Source organism: Aquila chrysaetos (assembly GCF_900496995.4).
Source record: "Aquila chrysaetos chrysaetos chromosome W unlocalized genomic scaffold, bAquChr1.4 W_unloc_3, whole genome shotgun sequence".
NCBI lineage: Eukaryota > Metazoa > Chordata > Aves > Accipitriformes > Accipitridae > Aquila > Aquila chrysaetos.
In genome coordinates, this window is record NW_024470323.1 from 4,211,077 (window position 1) to 4,229,220 (window position 18,144).

General features: G+C 46.3%; 1 protein-coding gene across 1 annotated transcript in view; it reads right to left on the reverse strand.

The window, feature by feature from the left end:
- The window catches only part of LOC121232999 (CUGBP Elav-like family member 4), a gene marked incomplete at its 5' end in the record, with an annotated part of 104,480 nt that extends 87,703 nt beyond the window's left edge, over positions 1–16,777 (reverse strand). The window contains 2 exons of the mRNA XM_041121546.1: positions 4,236–4,383; positions 16,634–16,777. Coding sequence (XP_040977480.1) covers positions 4,236–4,383; positions 16,634–16,777 — 292 coding nt within the window. The remainder of the gene's footprint in view (positions 1–4,235; positions 4,384–16,633) is intronic.
- Positions 16,778–18,144: the final 1,367 nt, after the last annotated feature.

Genomic DNA, 18,144 nt, shown 5'->3' on the forward strand with positions numbered 1-18,144 from the left:
AGCAGCATTCCATGTTGGGTTAGTCCAATAACACACTTTAATGCCTACTTAAATCTGTGTTGGTGTTTTAAGAAAACCAATACAGATGCATGAGATATTTTAATATGTTCTGATTTGAGTAGCCCAAAAAGCAGGCAATATTTCAGCTCTTTTCTTATACCATGAGCAGACAAGCTGCTGTTTCCCCTTTGCTTATTTAAATGGTGTTGGCCTTTAAAAATGTCCTCTGTGGAGGTACAGGGAGCCAGCAATGGCAACTGAAGTCCAAAGGCAATGCTCTTAGCATATGCCATCAGCTTGCAAATCACCAAGTCTAGTTAAAATTTCAGTTGCTTTTCTGGATCTCTCCCTTATTTGCATAGACAATGTAAGTAATTTTTTTCTAAAATTGCAGCAAGGGATTTGTGCTTGCTATTTTGTGCATGTCTAAGGAAGTTTAGGCATATTCATTGCAATTCTTTAATTTTCTTCTTGTAAAGAACCCCCCTGGAGAGGTCATATCTGTAGTTGGAGTAAAACTGGCATAATGCCACCGCAGAGAACAAATGGTGGTGGTGCATGCCAGTTGTGGATTTCATCCCTTATTTGAGATCTCTTGCTGCAGCTATACCAGGTGCAGATTTACAACATGGAGGGAGGGAGGGAGGGAGAAGAGAAGGAAGGAAGGAAGCCTAAATGAAATTTCATTTTTAACCCCTCTGTGCAGTTAACAGAGTGGCTGACCCACTGCAGATCCACTTTTCACCCAGATTATACCAATGATGGGAGAAATGCAAAACTCTAACCAAACTTTCAGAGATGTCAATTTAATTGCCTCACAATTACGGACTGTTGTGTGAGAGAAACCTGACTCTTGATGGGGAACCACCAAAATGCCAGCAAACAGCATAACATTTTCAAGGTCTGAATTTCCTACTGGGACTGCCTACTGTACTCCATCGACTGCAGGCAAGCCAGGTGACTAGTTTAAACTAAATGTCTACCTTTTCTATGGTTAAAAACCAGTTGAGATGGATCCTGTCTCTAGTCTGTTAGATTTGCCTGGATCCAAACCTCTAAGTTCTTAGGTTCCATGGGAACTTGTGAGCCTGAATGAACTCATGGCCATGTCCCAAGGAGCCCATTCTCCTAGGGGTGGGATGCACAGAGAACCGGCTGGATTAGGAGGCCTGAAGATAGCAGCACAGAGGCACTGTGCTTAGTCAATACATCCAAAATCTCTAGGACTTCTGGGTTACCAGTGTTCTTTTTCTAGCACAATTTTTCTTTTGCTTAGGAAAGATCAAAACACTTCTTTTTTTTCAATGTTCCAAACACTTTTTCTAATGCCTGTTTTTCAGAGAACTTTGAAATGTTTCATTTTCATTCCAAGTCAGAACAAAGATATACTTCAATGACTGGAAATCCTGCTATGAAGCAGAATGATCATTTTCTATTTGGCTTTCTGAATGCTAACAAAAGCCAGCAGGAGAATTCACGTTAGGCTTCAGATATCTCCTGGCTACTCAGAAATCGTTGCTAGTGTTGTAGGCTTGCTTGCTCAGACGTTACGTGAAACATTTTCTATGCATCTTATCACAAGCTTTGTGAGTGTTGTAGTAATACAAGGAGTCATTTCAAAGTCTAAACATTTCACCCAAGGAATAATTGTCAATGGACATTTCCACAACCCATTACAGAGGCTTTTCATGAAGGAAGCTACCCATTCAAGGTAAATCTGCAATAACAGCAAAGTGCATAGGCTCCATGATTGAAAATATGTCATAAGGAGAGTGCAAAATCTTTCACCTTTCATGAAAGAGATCAAAGGATCATCTAAACCAGCATCTTATTTTCGGTAATGACCAGTCATGGGTGCTCTTGAAAGCATGTTAAAATCATGAGCTTTCCTCTCCTATATTCTGACAATAAGAGCTTAACAGTCCCCAGAGGGCACCGGGCACACCAGAAGAGGAGGAGAGTTTGAGCCAAAGAAGGGCTGGGATATTTTTCAAGTGCTAGATATCACTTCAGGCGCAGAATTGGCCTGTTGTACTGGTATTTACACACCTATGTAACAGAGCTCACTCATTCTCAAGACTTATTTATATGCAAAAGAACTTGTGCTCTTTTGCGGTAGGGCCATCACAAACCATGGCCTGGATTCAGCTTTCCAGGCCCTGAGAGCATTTGAATTCCAGGCAGTGTTTGTTTGACGTTCTCTCTGCTCCCATCAACACAAAACAAATCTAGCTAGTGCAAATATGATAATCTTTCCAGCAGTGGGTTTAAAGGGTGCACATATAATTAAGCCACTTTTCTATTTGGATTTGCAGTAGCTCCATTGACTTGTTGTTTATACATTTATCGTTGTGTAAACATATATTTTGAAATGTGTGGTATAAGATTTTTTGAGTCAAGTGCTTTTCCTTGGGTCTCCGTAAGTTTGCATGGAATGAGATCTGTCTTTCTTTCTCTCCTCTTTTTTCCCCTTCATATTCTAATGCAAGCAAAGGAAAAGGTAAGCATCTGATCCAGTAGCTGCTGACATTGTTCCCAGTTACAGATTGCAAAGAGATGCTAAACTGTGTGTGAACGGGGAGGTTTTCTTTGGCGGACAGGTTAGTAGAACTCAGTTCATTAGGAATGGCCCCCGAGCCTGCATTTCTGTGGTGCCTTATCTCCCTGCCATCCGGTGTTTCTCAGCCACGAGACATCTTTCCTGGCTGTTTTGTCAGATGGCCCTTTCCTGCTCCAGGGCTGGTGCAGACCTCTTCATGTTCAGCAATGAAGCTGTTTCTTCCTCTCTTACTGCTCTGCTCTGCAGTCCCAGATCCTGTTCTGCCCAGTGCTTTGTTGTGCCACAAAGTTTGCCACAAAGTGCCACAGCTGGCTCAGGCAGAGCTCACTCCTCCCATATCTCACCCCAAACCTTTGTCAGGCTGGTCCCCTCCTGGCCAGCTTGATGCTTCAAGGTTCACACAAGGGCACTGGTATGCCACATCTCTCCAAACACAGTCCCATCCCCAGTGCCTCTCATAGGAAGAACCCGCATCACCCCAGGGACCCTTTTATCCCAACCTGTCCCTTAGAAATGGTCCTCTGAAGATCGACCTTTAAGTCCTCTGCTCCCCTACCAGACTCTGTGGTATATTGTGAAGCTCTCCAAATTCTCACTTCTTTCCTTTCGTGGTTTGGCCCCACTTTCCCTGCTGCCCTGCTTCCCTGCTGTTAGGCCACATGCCACTCCATGACTTCCAGCCCTGCTGGTTCCTTGACCTGTTCCTGCCCAAATGACTTCCTTGTGCTTCAAGCCCCGGGAAAGCCAGTCCTGTTTCCATCTCAGCTTAATTCTCTGCACAGTGAACCATATACCGCAGCTCCTAGCATGGGCTTCTTGTGACACCTCACAGCATAGCCAGATCCTGGCAGCCCTCCACTGACTACCTGTCTCTGCGCCAGCACCCAGAAACCATCTCACCAAACACTTGCATTCCCAGTATGCACCGGAGGTCTTCCCTGAGTACCTCCTGTCCTATTTCACAGCAGGGGAAAAGCTTGTGTCCCAAAGACATAGCTCATCTTGATAATAATAATTGCACCTCACCACAAACCTTATCTGGTTTGTCTTTGGACCAGCCTGGCTGTGACAGCACCAGCACTGACCCCCTTGGACATCCATATGCACCACCAATAAACCAGTGTAGGTCACTGGGGGATGTTTTGTGCCATTTGGAGAGTGCTCAGAGCTAAAGGAAAGCTCTGTAAGGGATAAGGCTGAGAAGGAAGAGTCATGGCTGAGAGCCCTTTCCAATTCCTTCTCTGCCAGCACCCTTCCTCCTTCCCAACAAGACCATTGCTTCACAGCTCTGGTGGGTCTCAACCCTCTTGCTCTCCTCACCCACCAGTGAGCACCATTCAGCACAGGGCACAGCCAGCCCAACAGCCCACTGCTGGCAAGCCCTTTGGCTTTGCCCTTACAAATATTTCATGATACAGAAGCTGACCTGCAGCTGGGCCCAGCTCTGGAAGAGGTGGCAGCAGCCTTTCTCTGCCCTTCCTCCCACTCCCAGACCACAAAAGGATCTGGTCGGCTCCACTTCTCTCTTCTGGTGACCTTCACCAACGAGACCGACATTTCAGTAAACACCCACTGGGGGAGAACGTGTCAGCTAACACGTCCTGCCAGGTCACCCCTGGGATGTGGCCAGATTTTCCTGCCCTTTGCCCTCTCCCCCCCCCCCCCGGCTCCTTACCTGAGGTTGGTGTCATGGGGGTGGCTGCCAGGCCATTCATGTTCAGAGCCGCCATCTGCTGCATCTGGGCTGCAGCAAAGGCTGCCATGGGGTTCAGGTAGCCGCCCTGCGCCACCGACGCCATGATCGCGGCTTGCTGCTGCATCAGCTGGAACAAAGAGAGCAGGGAAAAAATATCACGCGGTCACCAGCAGGGCAGCCCGCAGCGCCGGCACCAGGATGGGGACCCAGTGAGGGGGTGAGGCATCCCTCTCTTTTGAGATGTCAGCTCACCACGCCAGCGGTACCCCCCCGCCCGGCCTTGGCCTTCCTTCTCGCTACAGGGGCCGGAGGCAAAGTGCATCTCTGCATCTTGGGTTCTTTATGGTCCCCACCCCCACAATGTGTTCCACTGTGTGGAGGTCTCCCATGAGCTGGACTCAGCCGTCTGACTCCCTGGTACTTCCCTGATGAGAAGGGCAGAGAAAAGACTTTGTACAATCCTGAGCAGAGACGTTTTGTGGCTTAAATTTCTTGTATCAAAGCTCTGGGAAAGCACTGGTGGCTGCTGATTGGAGAAAGTGTCTGTGGAGCGGTGGGGAGAGGGGTTCCCTTCTCCAGAGCAGCAAGCTTAGCCAGTTCTCTGCAGATAACCTGGTTTGTTTCCAACTGCCAGTGACAAAAATCTTTTTTTCTTGTGCTGCTGGGAGACTTCTGGTGGGCACTGACTAAAATCATGACCAAACTTTCTAAGCAGATTATAGCACCTATTTCCAACACAACCAAGGAGAAACTCCTGGAAGAGCTGTACGAGAGAAGGGAGCTCTCTTACGTTAGCAAGATTAATACTGTGTTGTGGGACAATCCCTCCCCTGTGGTTTTGATCTGGGATGACTTAATTATTTTTTTCCAGAAAGTGATCAAAATGCTGCCTCTTTTAGGGCACCTACAAGAGGCAGAAATAAGGAACCCAGGCTATATTTTCAGGCATTTTTGAGTAAAAATTTCAGAGCAGAAGGGTGGTGAATAGTTATGCATGCTGGAAGTGTTTCTTACATTAAAACCAGACTTTGCTATCACTATTTTACACTCTGAACCTAGTACACAGTCAGTGCAGTTCATGTGTGTAGTATGGCTGCCGTGGGCTTTTAAAATGCTCCTGCTGTGAAGGAGAAGACAGTCTGGATGATGTTACCTCTTGTCCCCTTCCCTGGACCTGCACAAAGAACCAGACGAGGTAAATCTGAGTCTGTAACCAACCCCCACTAGTGACCGATGGTGGATGCTTAGAGAGAGTGGGGGAAAGAGGATGAGCAGAGAGCAAAACCTCACTCCGTTCATTCCCCAGTCTCTGGTAATGTGTGACTTGATGATAACAGTGGAGAAGGAAACTGTTTTTCTGTAGTGATTTTAGAAGTGACTCATGTCTTTGCTGTCTCCAGAATTGGACTACCTCTGTTTTGCTGCCCTCTGTGATTTCACTCTCCCATCAGGAAATCACCCTCTGATGTTGTTTAAGCACACGGGACATGCTTCTCAGCATTAAACAGACCTCAAAAGTCATGGCAAGGAACAGACTGTTCCCTACTGTTCCCTTCAATATTGAAATATCGGCTAAATTAGCTGTTTATACACATACACACTAAAACAAATCCTTGAAATCACTGTACTCATTCAAATGCTGAAACTTTCCTTGTTGCCATCAGTAAAGAGACCAAAGTAAAGGATGCTCTGCCACGGACCTGCTGTATAACCATGCACAAGTTGTATAAATTTGCCTTGGTTTCTCCAGCAATAGAATGGGACACAGGACACCTGCCTCCCCACATAAGAGTGCCTTCAGATCTACAGATGAAAAGTGCTCTACTAGAGTTGAGTAGTGTTATTTTTGAAGCCTAATGCAGTTTGGTGGCAAGGTGGTGGCATTCCCTTTGATTGTTAATTACCCTTTTTTGTTATACCCTGCATAAGACACTTTCACATTTTAATTAGTGATATCCTGTTCTTTGTAATTACTGATAGAGCGATTAGACAATGTTTTTCTATTATAGCACAATGCTGATTCCCCTTTAAAGAGTACATTTGTTTCTAGGCACCATTTGAGTTTATTCTCCAGAGGAAGCACTGAGCAGGTGATTTTAGTAAGTATGCCAATGAAGTGAATGAGGAAGGGGCAATCCATCCATCTTTAACACTGGATTAACTCCAATGCTGGGTGTGCTGACTCGTATTTCATTTTCTGTGCTGGGTATTTTCACCTGGGGACAGCTGAGGATGTAACTGGCCAGTTGAAGAAAAGATGGCCAAGATCTGTGCCTATAGGATCTGTTCAGTGCTGCTGATCAAAGAAGCATCTCTCTGAGATGGATTCTGTTGCAAGGGCTGGGGACAGTCCCAGTCTGCCATTTGCTGACTTTTCTCCGTTTCTGCAAAGCTGACAACAGCTGAATGAACAAACCCCCCCTCAAAATACAGAGCGACATATGACTGGTCACCTGTGTGTCATGGTCAGTCTGGCTGGCAGATAACAGCCTGGTATTTGTACCAGAGACCTTCTGGGCAGGCAGGGGACTACGTTTTTGGCATTTCCCATTGTCAGATTCAGTAAACTAAATACAGATGGAGTTTCCTCTGAGCCGGTCACCTATTACAGTTGACGTGATAACAGGCAGAGGAGTCTAGGCCAAGATTTCTCTCTCCCTTCTGTACCTGAATGCCTCGGGGCAGATGAATTGCAGCTTTGTTTCTCCCCATTGACTGTATGTGGAGCCCGAGGTGATCAGTTCAGCTTCGTGTATCAACACAGTCAGATAAAATCATTCCCACCCCTTACCTGGCCCTCAGCAGATATTTTTGGACCTTGGTTCCCAAACATTTTAAAGAAAGGTGTTAATCCTTTTTTCATTTATATTTCACCTGTGCTGCAAGAGAAACAGGGCTCTATATAAAAGATACCGTGTTGCCAATGGTAGTACAAATGATTGTGCTGCTCCAAAGACAATCTCCATTTTGCACTTAGCAAAGCTAGGCAATCACTTGTGACATTATTTCTGGCTTATGCAACTCCTTCTCCTGCTTATGGATGTCTCTAAGCTGTTCAGAGTTAACTCCACAATGGCAGGTGCTCCTTCTGGTTTGCAGACCAAGTAACCTGAATGTGCGACTTCTTGTGTATTCAGAGGGCACTGGAAGGTGCATATTTGTAGAGTGTACCTTGGCTACATGCATACTTCTATTTGCAGTGTAATGTCATTCATGCATTTCTGTCACAGACCTTCAGAAAGAAGAAGGTATTTTCTCTCTCCTTATGAAAAGAAGCTAGATGATCCTAATCTGCTGATTAGTGCTGAAGGTGCAGGGTCTGCAGCCTAAAGCCTGGTGGGTTTCAGTGAAACAGTCACTTAAAACTGGCTGTACTCCCACAGAGACTGAATTAGGATCTTGAGGAGCAAAGAGGTTAAATTTAGCTTAAGGTTAAAAAGCTAATGCAGTAAAAATAAGGCCCCAACCTGTGATTTGGGAAAGTAGGTTCTGTTGCTTCTGCTACAGCAGGCATCCTGCAGGGAGCGGCCACCCCATTTCTGTTAAGCTCAGTGCCCTGTGGATACCCAAGATGCCATGGGGACCTGGAACCCTCCCTGGCATGCTGAAATAAGCTGGAGCCCTGTACCTTATGAGCCAGAGGATGTACACTTTGCTGCAGCCTTCAGAGCCAGACCATGGGGTAACCTGGTGTCTCCTCCAGAGATGGAAAGAGTATAGCAATCCCGTGCCTGAACACAGCCATGTACCCCAGCTAACTGGCTTTGCTTACTTGGCTAGAGAGTGGACCCCAACCATGTCCCAACCATGTCTGGACATCTCAACCCTTGACAACACTCCTGCCACCCTTCTGCAGCCATGTTTCCCATTCATGCCCTTCTCTCTCTCTCTGGTTGGACGTGCTCGGGGCAAAGGTTAAGGAGGAAGAGGAGGGGGGTCCTTCGCAGCCCAGTGGCTGGTGGTCACAGCCCTGCTGAGTGCAGCAGCACCGTGAGGGTAGGAGAATGGGAACTCGGTCACCTTGAAAGAAGCTGACAGCATAGTCCTACCTCCTTTCCCCAGGGTGGCTCCAGGGTAATTTACAAAAGGAGGGCAAGTCCTGTAAGGGTCACCAGTCTCCCTTATAAAACCTCTGGGGCATTCCCAATAAAAGTCACCCCACTCCTTCCCCAGCTTTCCCTGAAGACAAATGTCCCATCCACTCTTCTTTCACTTGAAAGAGGCCCAGTGTATGGTCCCAGTTAATAAAGCTGTAGAAAGTGAGGCAGTGACCCCACCAGAGGCAAATCAATAGCAGCAGGGCCCCTGGGTATTGTGTACTTTAAAATATGCCATTTGAAATGCAGATTTTCCTTGCCTGGGCTGGGGCCACAGAGCAGTAATCAGAAAGGCAGCCGCCTTATTATCTCAGACTGATCCAAGGGGATGGAGAGGAGCTTTTCCCTTCCTCAGCTGAAAGGACATTTTTCCTTTTGCTTCTCTTACTTCCTTGGCATGATCTTTGCCTCATCATTTAAAGCTTTTTCCCATCCAAGTTTAAAGATTTGTACTCTCTTTCCTCCAACGTGGTGTAAGAGACTGTGTTGGACTATGTTTGTCTCGACATTGCTGCTGCACAGTTACCATTTGCTAGCCTCAACATCCTGTTGCTGTGGGGGATTACGTGCTGAAGGAAACAAAATGTCCCTGAAGAAACCACCATATCTGCCTGAAGCTAGCAGTCTCCGTGGAAATGGGTGGACTCTTTGGAGAAGCTGCGTACTCCTCTCTCGAAAAAGGAACTGAAAGGGACTGAAAGGAACTGAAAGGGATTGAAAATCAGCGCTTGGAACTGGGACTTTGGCATTGTCTGTCTGCTGGAACCTGGAACTTGGACCTCCATCACCTGCACCAAGACCAAGCCAACAGGACGTTGCTGGCTTCGTGGTGGTGATAACTAGTCTTGCTGTATCTCTTCCATTTTCTTGCTTAGGACTGCCTCTTTTTCCTTTTTTCTTCCCTCTGTCCTGTCGGTATTATCAGTTGTTATAGGAAATAAAACTTGTAGGGTTGTACCTCGTTTGTGTCTTAATCTTGCTCTTGGGATCATTTAAGAACCCTCCCCGATATTGGATCGGGACAACTGGCCTTTACTATTGCTCAAATATTTATCTTCTGAGGAGACCAGGAGATGCTACCAAACTGGTTCATGCCCGTAGACAGCACCTGAAGAGCTAAGAGCCTGCCAGTCCCTATCCCAGTGCTTAAGAACTGATGGGGCAGCAGGAAAGGCACTGGTGAGGCCATCCAAAGCACGGAAGGGGTGGTGGTGATGGCTGGTCAACAGAGAGAGATGGGAGAATTTATCTCACACACCCTTTTGCTACCTCAAGTTAAGGTGGCTATACTTCAGCCAGCTCTGTCATCAGTGGATAGATAGACACCTCCACAGGCTTATCCATCCTATCCTAACATGGGAGATTAAGGTAAAAAACAGCAAAGGTGAAGTTTTGCAGCACAGCTGCACCACAAGCAAGAGCTGGCTGATGCACAGCTCCCTCTCCGTGTCTTGCTGCTACCTTTGCACCAGGACAGATGCATGTCCGGCACTGCCGAGCACCAGCTCAGGAACAACACCAGCAGAGCATTAACCATACAGCCCAAACATGACGCTCTTACTGCAGTTTTCATCCAGAAGTGGGTCCCTGTGTGGTCACTGTCAGTCTAGTGGTGTGGAGGGAGGGACATGTGGCCAGAGGTGGGGTTGGGAATGGGATGGCTGCCTCTGGCATCAGGTGGCTGTTAGACAGCAGGGTTGTGCAACCGCACTCAAGGAAAGGAAATACTGTCCTTCTCTTACAGGAGGAACAGATGCACGGAGAGATGAAAGAACTTTCTCAAGGCCAAAAAGTCCTGCTAGAAATAGGACAAGGATGCTACAGCCTGCCTCCCCCAGCCCCCAAAAGAAAGACATGTGAAACTGAAGAAGGGGAAGAGGAGAGAGATGGATTATTTCTGATGAGCTCTTTTTGAAATAGCATGATCATTGCCCTTGGAAAAGGTTTACTCTGAACTATCTGATGACCTTCTCATGTTTTCAGTGTTATTTTCTATCCTTGTCTCTGAATCACGTGATGTTTGTTTGACTTTTCATATTCTTCATTCAGTAATAAAAATAAAAGTAATAACAGCATCCCACACTTCCCACCTCTAATGATCTATACAAACACCTAGCTAATTAATACTCATGGTACCCCTGTGATAGAAATAGGTAGGTAAAGTGATCAATCAAGCAGGAAGAGGACTCATATTTGGTAAAATCACATAATTGACAAATTCGCGTCTGTTTTACCTAACTGACCATTGGGAAATAAAATAAAAAATATCTTCCAAGCCTTCAAACAAACAGAAGGTATTCTGTAAAAAAATCAGAATGGTCCTTCAGACATCTTTCAATGTCTTTTTGGGAACAGAAATTTCTGCTTTGAAAATAAATTTAAATTTAATCAAGATTTTAAAAAAACCTAAACAAATGTGCAACACCTGGATTCATGTGTCTTAGTGTCTTTCTGAAGCCTGATACACAATAGTTTGGATTTCTAACTTCCTGAGAACTGTGGAAAAAAACCCCCAAACCTAAAACTAAAAATGCATATAGAGCCCAAATCTGAGTGTTCATTATTTCTGAATTACCAAGGAGCTGATGATCACAAATATGGTATTAACCCTGCTACAAAGTATTATGGCTTCAAAATAGCTTCCTCTTCTGGAATGGATCAGAACAAGTGATTTGCATAACAGGTAGTATTTACCAAATATACTGTCCCATTTTGGTCATTTAAATATAACTATTATATGCAGAAAATAGTCAATATTCAGTAATTTTCCCTGATTTCATAGGGCTAGCTGATTTTTTTTAAGTATCTTTCCAAAATAATTTCACAGTATGAATTGAATAAATATTGGAAGAAGCAATTCTTCCCTTCAGCACTACCTCAGATCATTTAGCAGAAATATCCTTTCATCTCCACAGGAGCTGGGACCTAGGCTTTTAAGGTAAGCATGGTAGTCACTGCTGTCCTAACTTCCCAAGGTGACCACTTATGATGATGACTGAGAGCTTTGCTGTGCTGGATGTTCCCAGATTTGTTGCAGTTATTGTCTGCAGTTCAGAGCTGCAGCCATTAGCACTTTTTCAGAGTGAGGGGAGATGGGATTTACTGATGGGAAAGGACTTGGTGCAGGCCAGAGAGCAAATGTTACCACTGCCTATGTTGCCTCTGTGCCCATCTGTCTGTTTTTACACACTAACCCTATGCCTGTCCCCTGCTGCCCGATGCAATCAGTCCCATAGCTGGAATTTGTCCAGGAGACCATGGCTAACACTCCCACCCCATTTTTTATGCAAACTTGATTTATGACTTTGATCTTATTTTAAATTATTTAAAAATTAAATAATTTATACAGTATCTGTCACTTTCTAAGGCTCCTTCCTTTGTTCTTGCTTTGCTTTTCTGCATTTTCCCATCTTCCCAACCCTTTTCAATCTGTGCACATTTCCTTTTCTGCATGGTGGGGCAGCAGTGACATAAGACAGCTGATAACTACTTGATACTTTCTTCATAGGCAGAAGACCTGCAGGAACTTTTCCCACTGTTGCTTATTTGGGCCAGAACTATACTACCACCATTCATAGTCTGGTTTGATTTTTGCTGCTTACGACTTGGAGCTTGGTCACCCCACCGCTTACCAGGGTCTAAAAAGGTGTGCTGTGCTGCTCTGAGCTGGAGTGTGTGCCTGCAGGTTCCTTCTCAACTGACAGCAAATCAAAGGTGGTGCCACCTAACATCAGTCTCCTCCTCTCCAGGCTGAGTTCAGATCTATACCTCAGGCTGACCTTAACTGAGACTGCAGAAAGAGCTATCAATACCCAGCTGATGTAGATCCACAGTAACCTGACAACAGAAAAGGCTGGTGCCCTATACATGTGTGAACTAAAATAAATAATTGCCCCATAAAAGGGGAACTTAAATGAGTATGGGAAGATAATGCTGAAAAGAAAAAAACCTAAAACAATCCAAAAAACCTGAAACAAATTAGTATAGGGGCTCTGGAGCTTCAGGGAGCCATGAAACCTGACTTGCTTTGAGCTCCATACAAAAGAGGTGAAGTAGGTCTGATGATGAGGCTTTCTATGTCACTGAAACAGCACAGAGTGCCAAGCTTTGTCTGGGCCACTTGCAGGTGACACATGAGGAGGGGAGGCAAAACCACCCACAGAGGAGAGCTCCCTTTGCTCCCTGATTTTTTACCTCTGGATCTGAGGCCATATGGCTGCTGAAGCCAAGGACTAGTCGCTTAGCCTATGTGAGGCCACTGCTGCTATCAAGGTTAAAGTTGCTTAAGCTGAGGTTGAGCGGCTTGGCAGTGAGCAGCAGCACGAGTGAACTGTGACACGGCCATTTGCTGAGCTGCAAAGGAGGTAACTTAAAGAGGAGCTGGGGCCCAAAGCAGTCCTGGTGGCAACACTAACGACTATCAGTCAAACACTGATGGACTGAGACCCTCATCGCCACTCCTCAGTGGTGCTGCTGGGTTTGCAATTCCACGGCTGCCCGCTGATCTCTCAAATGGCTGCACTGTGTGGGTTTCTGCTGCACTGGCCACCCTGATGCATGGAGACCTTCTTGCAGGAGCTAATCCAGTCCTGGTGATGTGCATGATGCCTCTCTGGGGGAGATTCAGCAACAAACCGCTGCCTAGGGGACTTGGCAACCTCCTCCATGGGGAGGGACCCTTATAAATTATTGATTAACCAGCTCTCATGGGATTGCTTGGGAACTCTTATATGGAGACATCAGTCAAGCTTGGACTGCAGTGGGATAGCTGGGAGGACAGGTTACGAGTACAAATCAGAGAGCCTAGTGTCTCATGCTAGTCCTGGCCTTACTACTAAGCACTGAGGCAGTTCTTAAACTTGTGTTACCATCATACCCCCCGTGTGAAAACCTGTTGAGAGACAGCACAAGAGAGAGCCATGTCCCTGAGGGAGAAGGGAAAAATAAATAAATCTGATCATCAGCTTTATCTGTACATGGGGAAATGAGACCAGGGGGTCAAACGATTCACCCAAGGTCACATGAGTTGCTGGTGGCAATAGCATCAGCTGTCTTCACTGTCCTACTCTTGCATTTTCACTGTTTCACCTTCCCTTCTCTTGACTTGCCTTAACTCTTCAACTTCAGTTTGGGCTGAATAAAACTGCCCCCCCTTTCCCTCTCCTCCTATCGATCCCTCCATCTCCTGCTGGCATTTGCGAGGTGCCAATCACCCTGATATCTAAGAGCCAGCAGTCCAAGGTGGATTAATCGGGACCGAGGGAACGTCACAGAGCCCCAGCGCTCCCTTCCTTCCCTTTTGTGTGAGACTGTGAGATGAAGCAGATAGGGAGAGACACAGATAGGGAGGCTGATTGAGAGACAGCATCTGAGCACGCTCTGGGTGTACAGGCACCTCACGGAAATGTGATCCCATCATTTAGACAGCTCTGAAGTCCCCAGGGTAATTGGTGTCACCAGCTTGTCATATCCAATGGGTCAAGATCTAAAACTCATTCTTTCCCCTTTATTAGCATATTTACCAGGAAAAAAAAGAGGGTGGGTCCAATTCTGCTTTCACGGAAATCAATAGGAAAAATATTCATGTGTTTCAGGTGGAACAGGAGCAGACCCAGGAATTGTTTTCACTCTTTCTTCAGCAATAAATCCTCACTCAAGCACGTACCCTCACAATGTCCTGTGTTATCTGGTGAGAAATAGATGGAGGGAACTTTTGGGGGGTAAAGGTGCAGACTGCATCCTCTTTTATGTCACTATAAACCTAGGCTGGAATTAGAAAAATTACTCTAGATTAAAGATTATGCCAGAAGAGTTCTTGGATGAGAGCATCGAGACAGTGTTGTCTTTACCACCTCTCCAGCTGCCTGATCAATGCCTGTTGTGTAACATTGGAGCCACATCTCCTGCCTGACAACATCTTCAGATGTTTGTCCTGAGCTGTCCATGGGTTGCCTCCTGTTAATTCCCCTGGTACTTGGGAGCACAGATGCTGCATCCTTCTGCCAGGCTGCTGGCCACTGACCTGGGCAGCTGTGATTTACTGTCTCTTTTCCTCTTCCTGCAGCCTACCCTGGCCAGGAGGACAGTTAAGCACAGCCAGGCTGGGGATGGGACAGGTCTCCCATCATGTGAAGAGGGGAGCAGGGGACAAAGGAAGAGGCAAAGATTGTTTTTGACTCGGAATAAAAATGAACAGTGCAAAATGGAAGGAAAAATAGAATTTGTCTAATGGGGAGAGAATAAAAAAAGTCCACATTACCACCAGGAGTTGGGAGGAGAGGGGAAACGTCTGTGGAGCTCTACAGCACATCCTCATGACTCTATATGCAAGTGTTCAGAGAGGCACAGGACACTCAGTGGAGGACAGAAATTTCAAGGCCCTCAAGTTAAAGAAAGAACATATGGATGTGATGGGAAATCCATGGTGCCAATACATGAGAAAGAAATAGGCAGGGAAGAAAGCAGAGCCTTGTGGTCAGTGCGCTGGAGGGAGTACGGGTACACTGGAGTGTGATTCCTGAGTTGGCCCTGTATACCTAAGGCAAGGCATTTGGTGTCTCTCATTCAGTAAGATGTTACTCTGGAAAATGGGATTAATGGTACTTCTCTCCTTGTCCTGGTTTTGGCTGGGATAGAGTTAATTTTCTTTCTAGTAGCTGGTATAGTATTATGTTTTGGATTTAGTATGAGAATAATGTTGATAACACATCGATGTTTTTAGTTGTTGCAAAGTAAGTAGTGCTTATTCTAAGTCAAGGACTTCTCAGCTTCTCCTGCCCAGCCAGCAAGAAGGCCGGAGGGGCACAACAAGTTGGGAGGGGACACAGCCAGGGCAGCTGACCCAAACTGGCCAAAGGGGTATTCCATACCGTGTGATGTCATGCCCAGTATATAAACTGGGGGGAGTTGGCTGGGGGCGGGGGGTGGATCACTGCTTGGGAACTAACTGGGCATCAGTCAGCAAGTGGGGAGCAATTGCATTGTCATCACTTGTTTTGTATATTCCAATTCTTTTATTATTGTTGTTGTTGTCATATTGTTATTATTATTACTATTATCATTATCATTACCAGTTTCTTTATTTCTGTCCTATTAAACTGTCTTTATCTCAGCCCATGAGTTTTACTTTTTTTTCTCCAATTCTCTCCCCCATCCCACTGGGTGGGGGAAGTGAGCGAGCGGCTCCATGGTGCTTAGTTGCTGGCTGGATTTAAACCACGACACTCCCGTACACAAATCTAACACAGAGTACAAGAGGGCCACATTTTACCACCAAATGGATGAAGCACCTTGGTGGTGCACTGTCACGGTCTGCAAATCTGCTCCAGAGAAGGCAGCCAACGTCACCTGGCAGTATTCTGTCTGCCTGCTGCAGGGATCACCTCTACCTTCCTCTGAAATTTCTGGCAGAGAGACCAAGTTACCTGAACTCGATCTTGTCTTGCAGGTCCTTGTTAATTATAGCCTAAGGAAAGGTAGTTATGCCAGAGCTTCGTCAAGAGCCCAGCTCCCTGTACAGACACACTTTCTCAGGGGCCCAGGGTCCAGGTTTGGTATGTAAGTAGGATACCTGAAGTTAGACAGTGCAACACTGCTTTAAGTAGTTGATGCGTTTTCCCAGTGTTCTTAAATCACACTGTTTTGGGGAGCCAGGACTGTATGTGTGTGTATGTCTGCTTGTCCATTTTAGTATATCTAGTATGCTTTCATGAATAAAAGCACTTCTGTCAACAGCTGCCTTTTTATCCTGTGGTCACTCCAAAGGTACCCGCAATGTGCATGGTGCAGCGGGGGCCTGGCCAAATGGAGCAGAGCCATCTCCTCCATTCAGCTCACTCTGTGTGGCCTGATAGAGAGGAGGGCCAGAAAGGTATTTGTGCTCTCACAAACCTTCTTTGGCACCAGAGGGTCTGGCGTGGGGCAGAGAACTAGTATAAGCTGAATTCAGGCCTATTTTATCCAAATCCTCAAAGGCTAGTTGTGTTTGGATTTGACAGCAATGGCTTAGACCCCATAGGAAGTGTTTTGCATAGGTGCACCCATGATCACAGTGTGGTTACTGCTAGAATTGGCTATTGCGCCTTTGAGACTTGCCTGGGAGATGCCCTAGTCTACCCTGGATGGCATGGCTTAGTTTGCTCTCATCATGTAACTAGTTTGGTGGAGAAATCACTGGTTCCTCCTCTGCCCAGTTGTTCCTCCGCTCACGTGTGCCTTTGTGCAGTTCTAGGAGCTATTCCTGCTCCCGTGAAAATGCATAGAACCCGTGTCTATACTTACTGCCTGTGCATAGGCGCCATATGCTCCAAACTGGATGGCCATGGGGTTGAACATGCCCATTTGTCCTGCCATTTGCTGCATGCGTCTCATTGTACGCTCCTTGTCTGTATCTGCAAACTTCACCACCAGGCTTGAAGAGGCTCCCTGCAGGACAGGAAACAAAGGGAGACAGACAAGGGAATTAGCCGGATATATGGTTGGCTCATGCAATCCATACATCTAACACAGCTTTTGTAGCATGGGATCTGGCTGGCACTGATTTTGGCCATGCAACCTCTCAGGCCTTTTGAATTTGACCTTTGCAAGAGGCTGAGAGCATCAGGAAGGAAGTAAAGGATCCTGGAGGGTGAATGACTGAGGCCAGCAGCCTGGTTCCTAGTTTCCTCCAAAATTCAAACTTCCAGGCTGTCATTAATGTTCTCTCTGGAAAAGTTGTTGCCTTATTCTTTCTACATACAGAAGACCTTCTGGCCCAGCATGTTGTCCTCATCAGAGGACAAAGATCTGGACTCAGTGCAGCAAAATGTAGGAGCTTTTGCTGGATGAATGTGCTAGGATTTGTGAACTGATTTATTTTGATGGAATGTGTTAGCTCTGTGCATGCTAGACCCCCTGAGCTGCATCACCCTTTCACACTGCCATGTCTCGTAACCCCCATGCCCAGTGACAAATCCGTGCCCAGCCTTGGAGGTAGGATTAAGTATGCTGAGCAGAGTGTATATCTCATCACGAAGCAGCATCTTTTCAGCACTGTTATACTAGGGGGGGCAAAAATAGTACCTGATGGACCTAAGTTTCCTCTCCATGAACAGTATGAAATAGTAGGAAATAGAGGCTACCACAAAAGAGCCCACATTTAATGCTACACTTTTCCAGGAAAGCTTTACAACGTTTGGGTTACGTCTGCAGTCAACACCGGTGCAGAACTACAGATGATCATCCGAGCTGCCTTCAGAAGTCTGTGGAAAAATGTAGAACTTTTGGGAATGAAAGAAATCCCTCTTCACCCCAAAATGAGATGCAAGGTCAGTAACTGTGATTCTTAAATTTCTGACAGGAGGCGGAGATGGGAAGAAACAGATCTGCTTAGGAAGGAAAGCATTGATTTTTTTTGGCTGGCTCCAAGGATGGCCTAACTTCACGGGTTGTTTGATTCCCCACAGTGCAGCCTTCCCAGGGAAGAGGGGTGCAGGGAAGGGGGGATCTGGCAGCAGCCCCGACAGCAGGCAGACAGTTGCCTCGGGAGCTGGGCTGCCTCCGAGCCTGGGGAGATGGACAGGTGAGCTGTCAAGAGACTGACAAAGAGCAGCTGAAACCATTGTGCTCCCATGGTACGCTTCCCATTTGACACACTGGTATTTGCTGATGGAAATACAGTCAGCGGGGAAATTGCCAGTTCAGCCTCTGGCTGTGGCAGTAGAGGAAGACCGGCTCCATGCCAGAGGATCTGGGCTGTCACGAGGCCCCTGTTTTTCTAGCAGAGGTGGGATTGCCTGGGATTGCACAGGGGG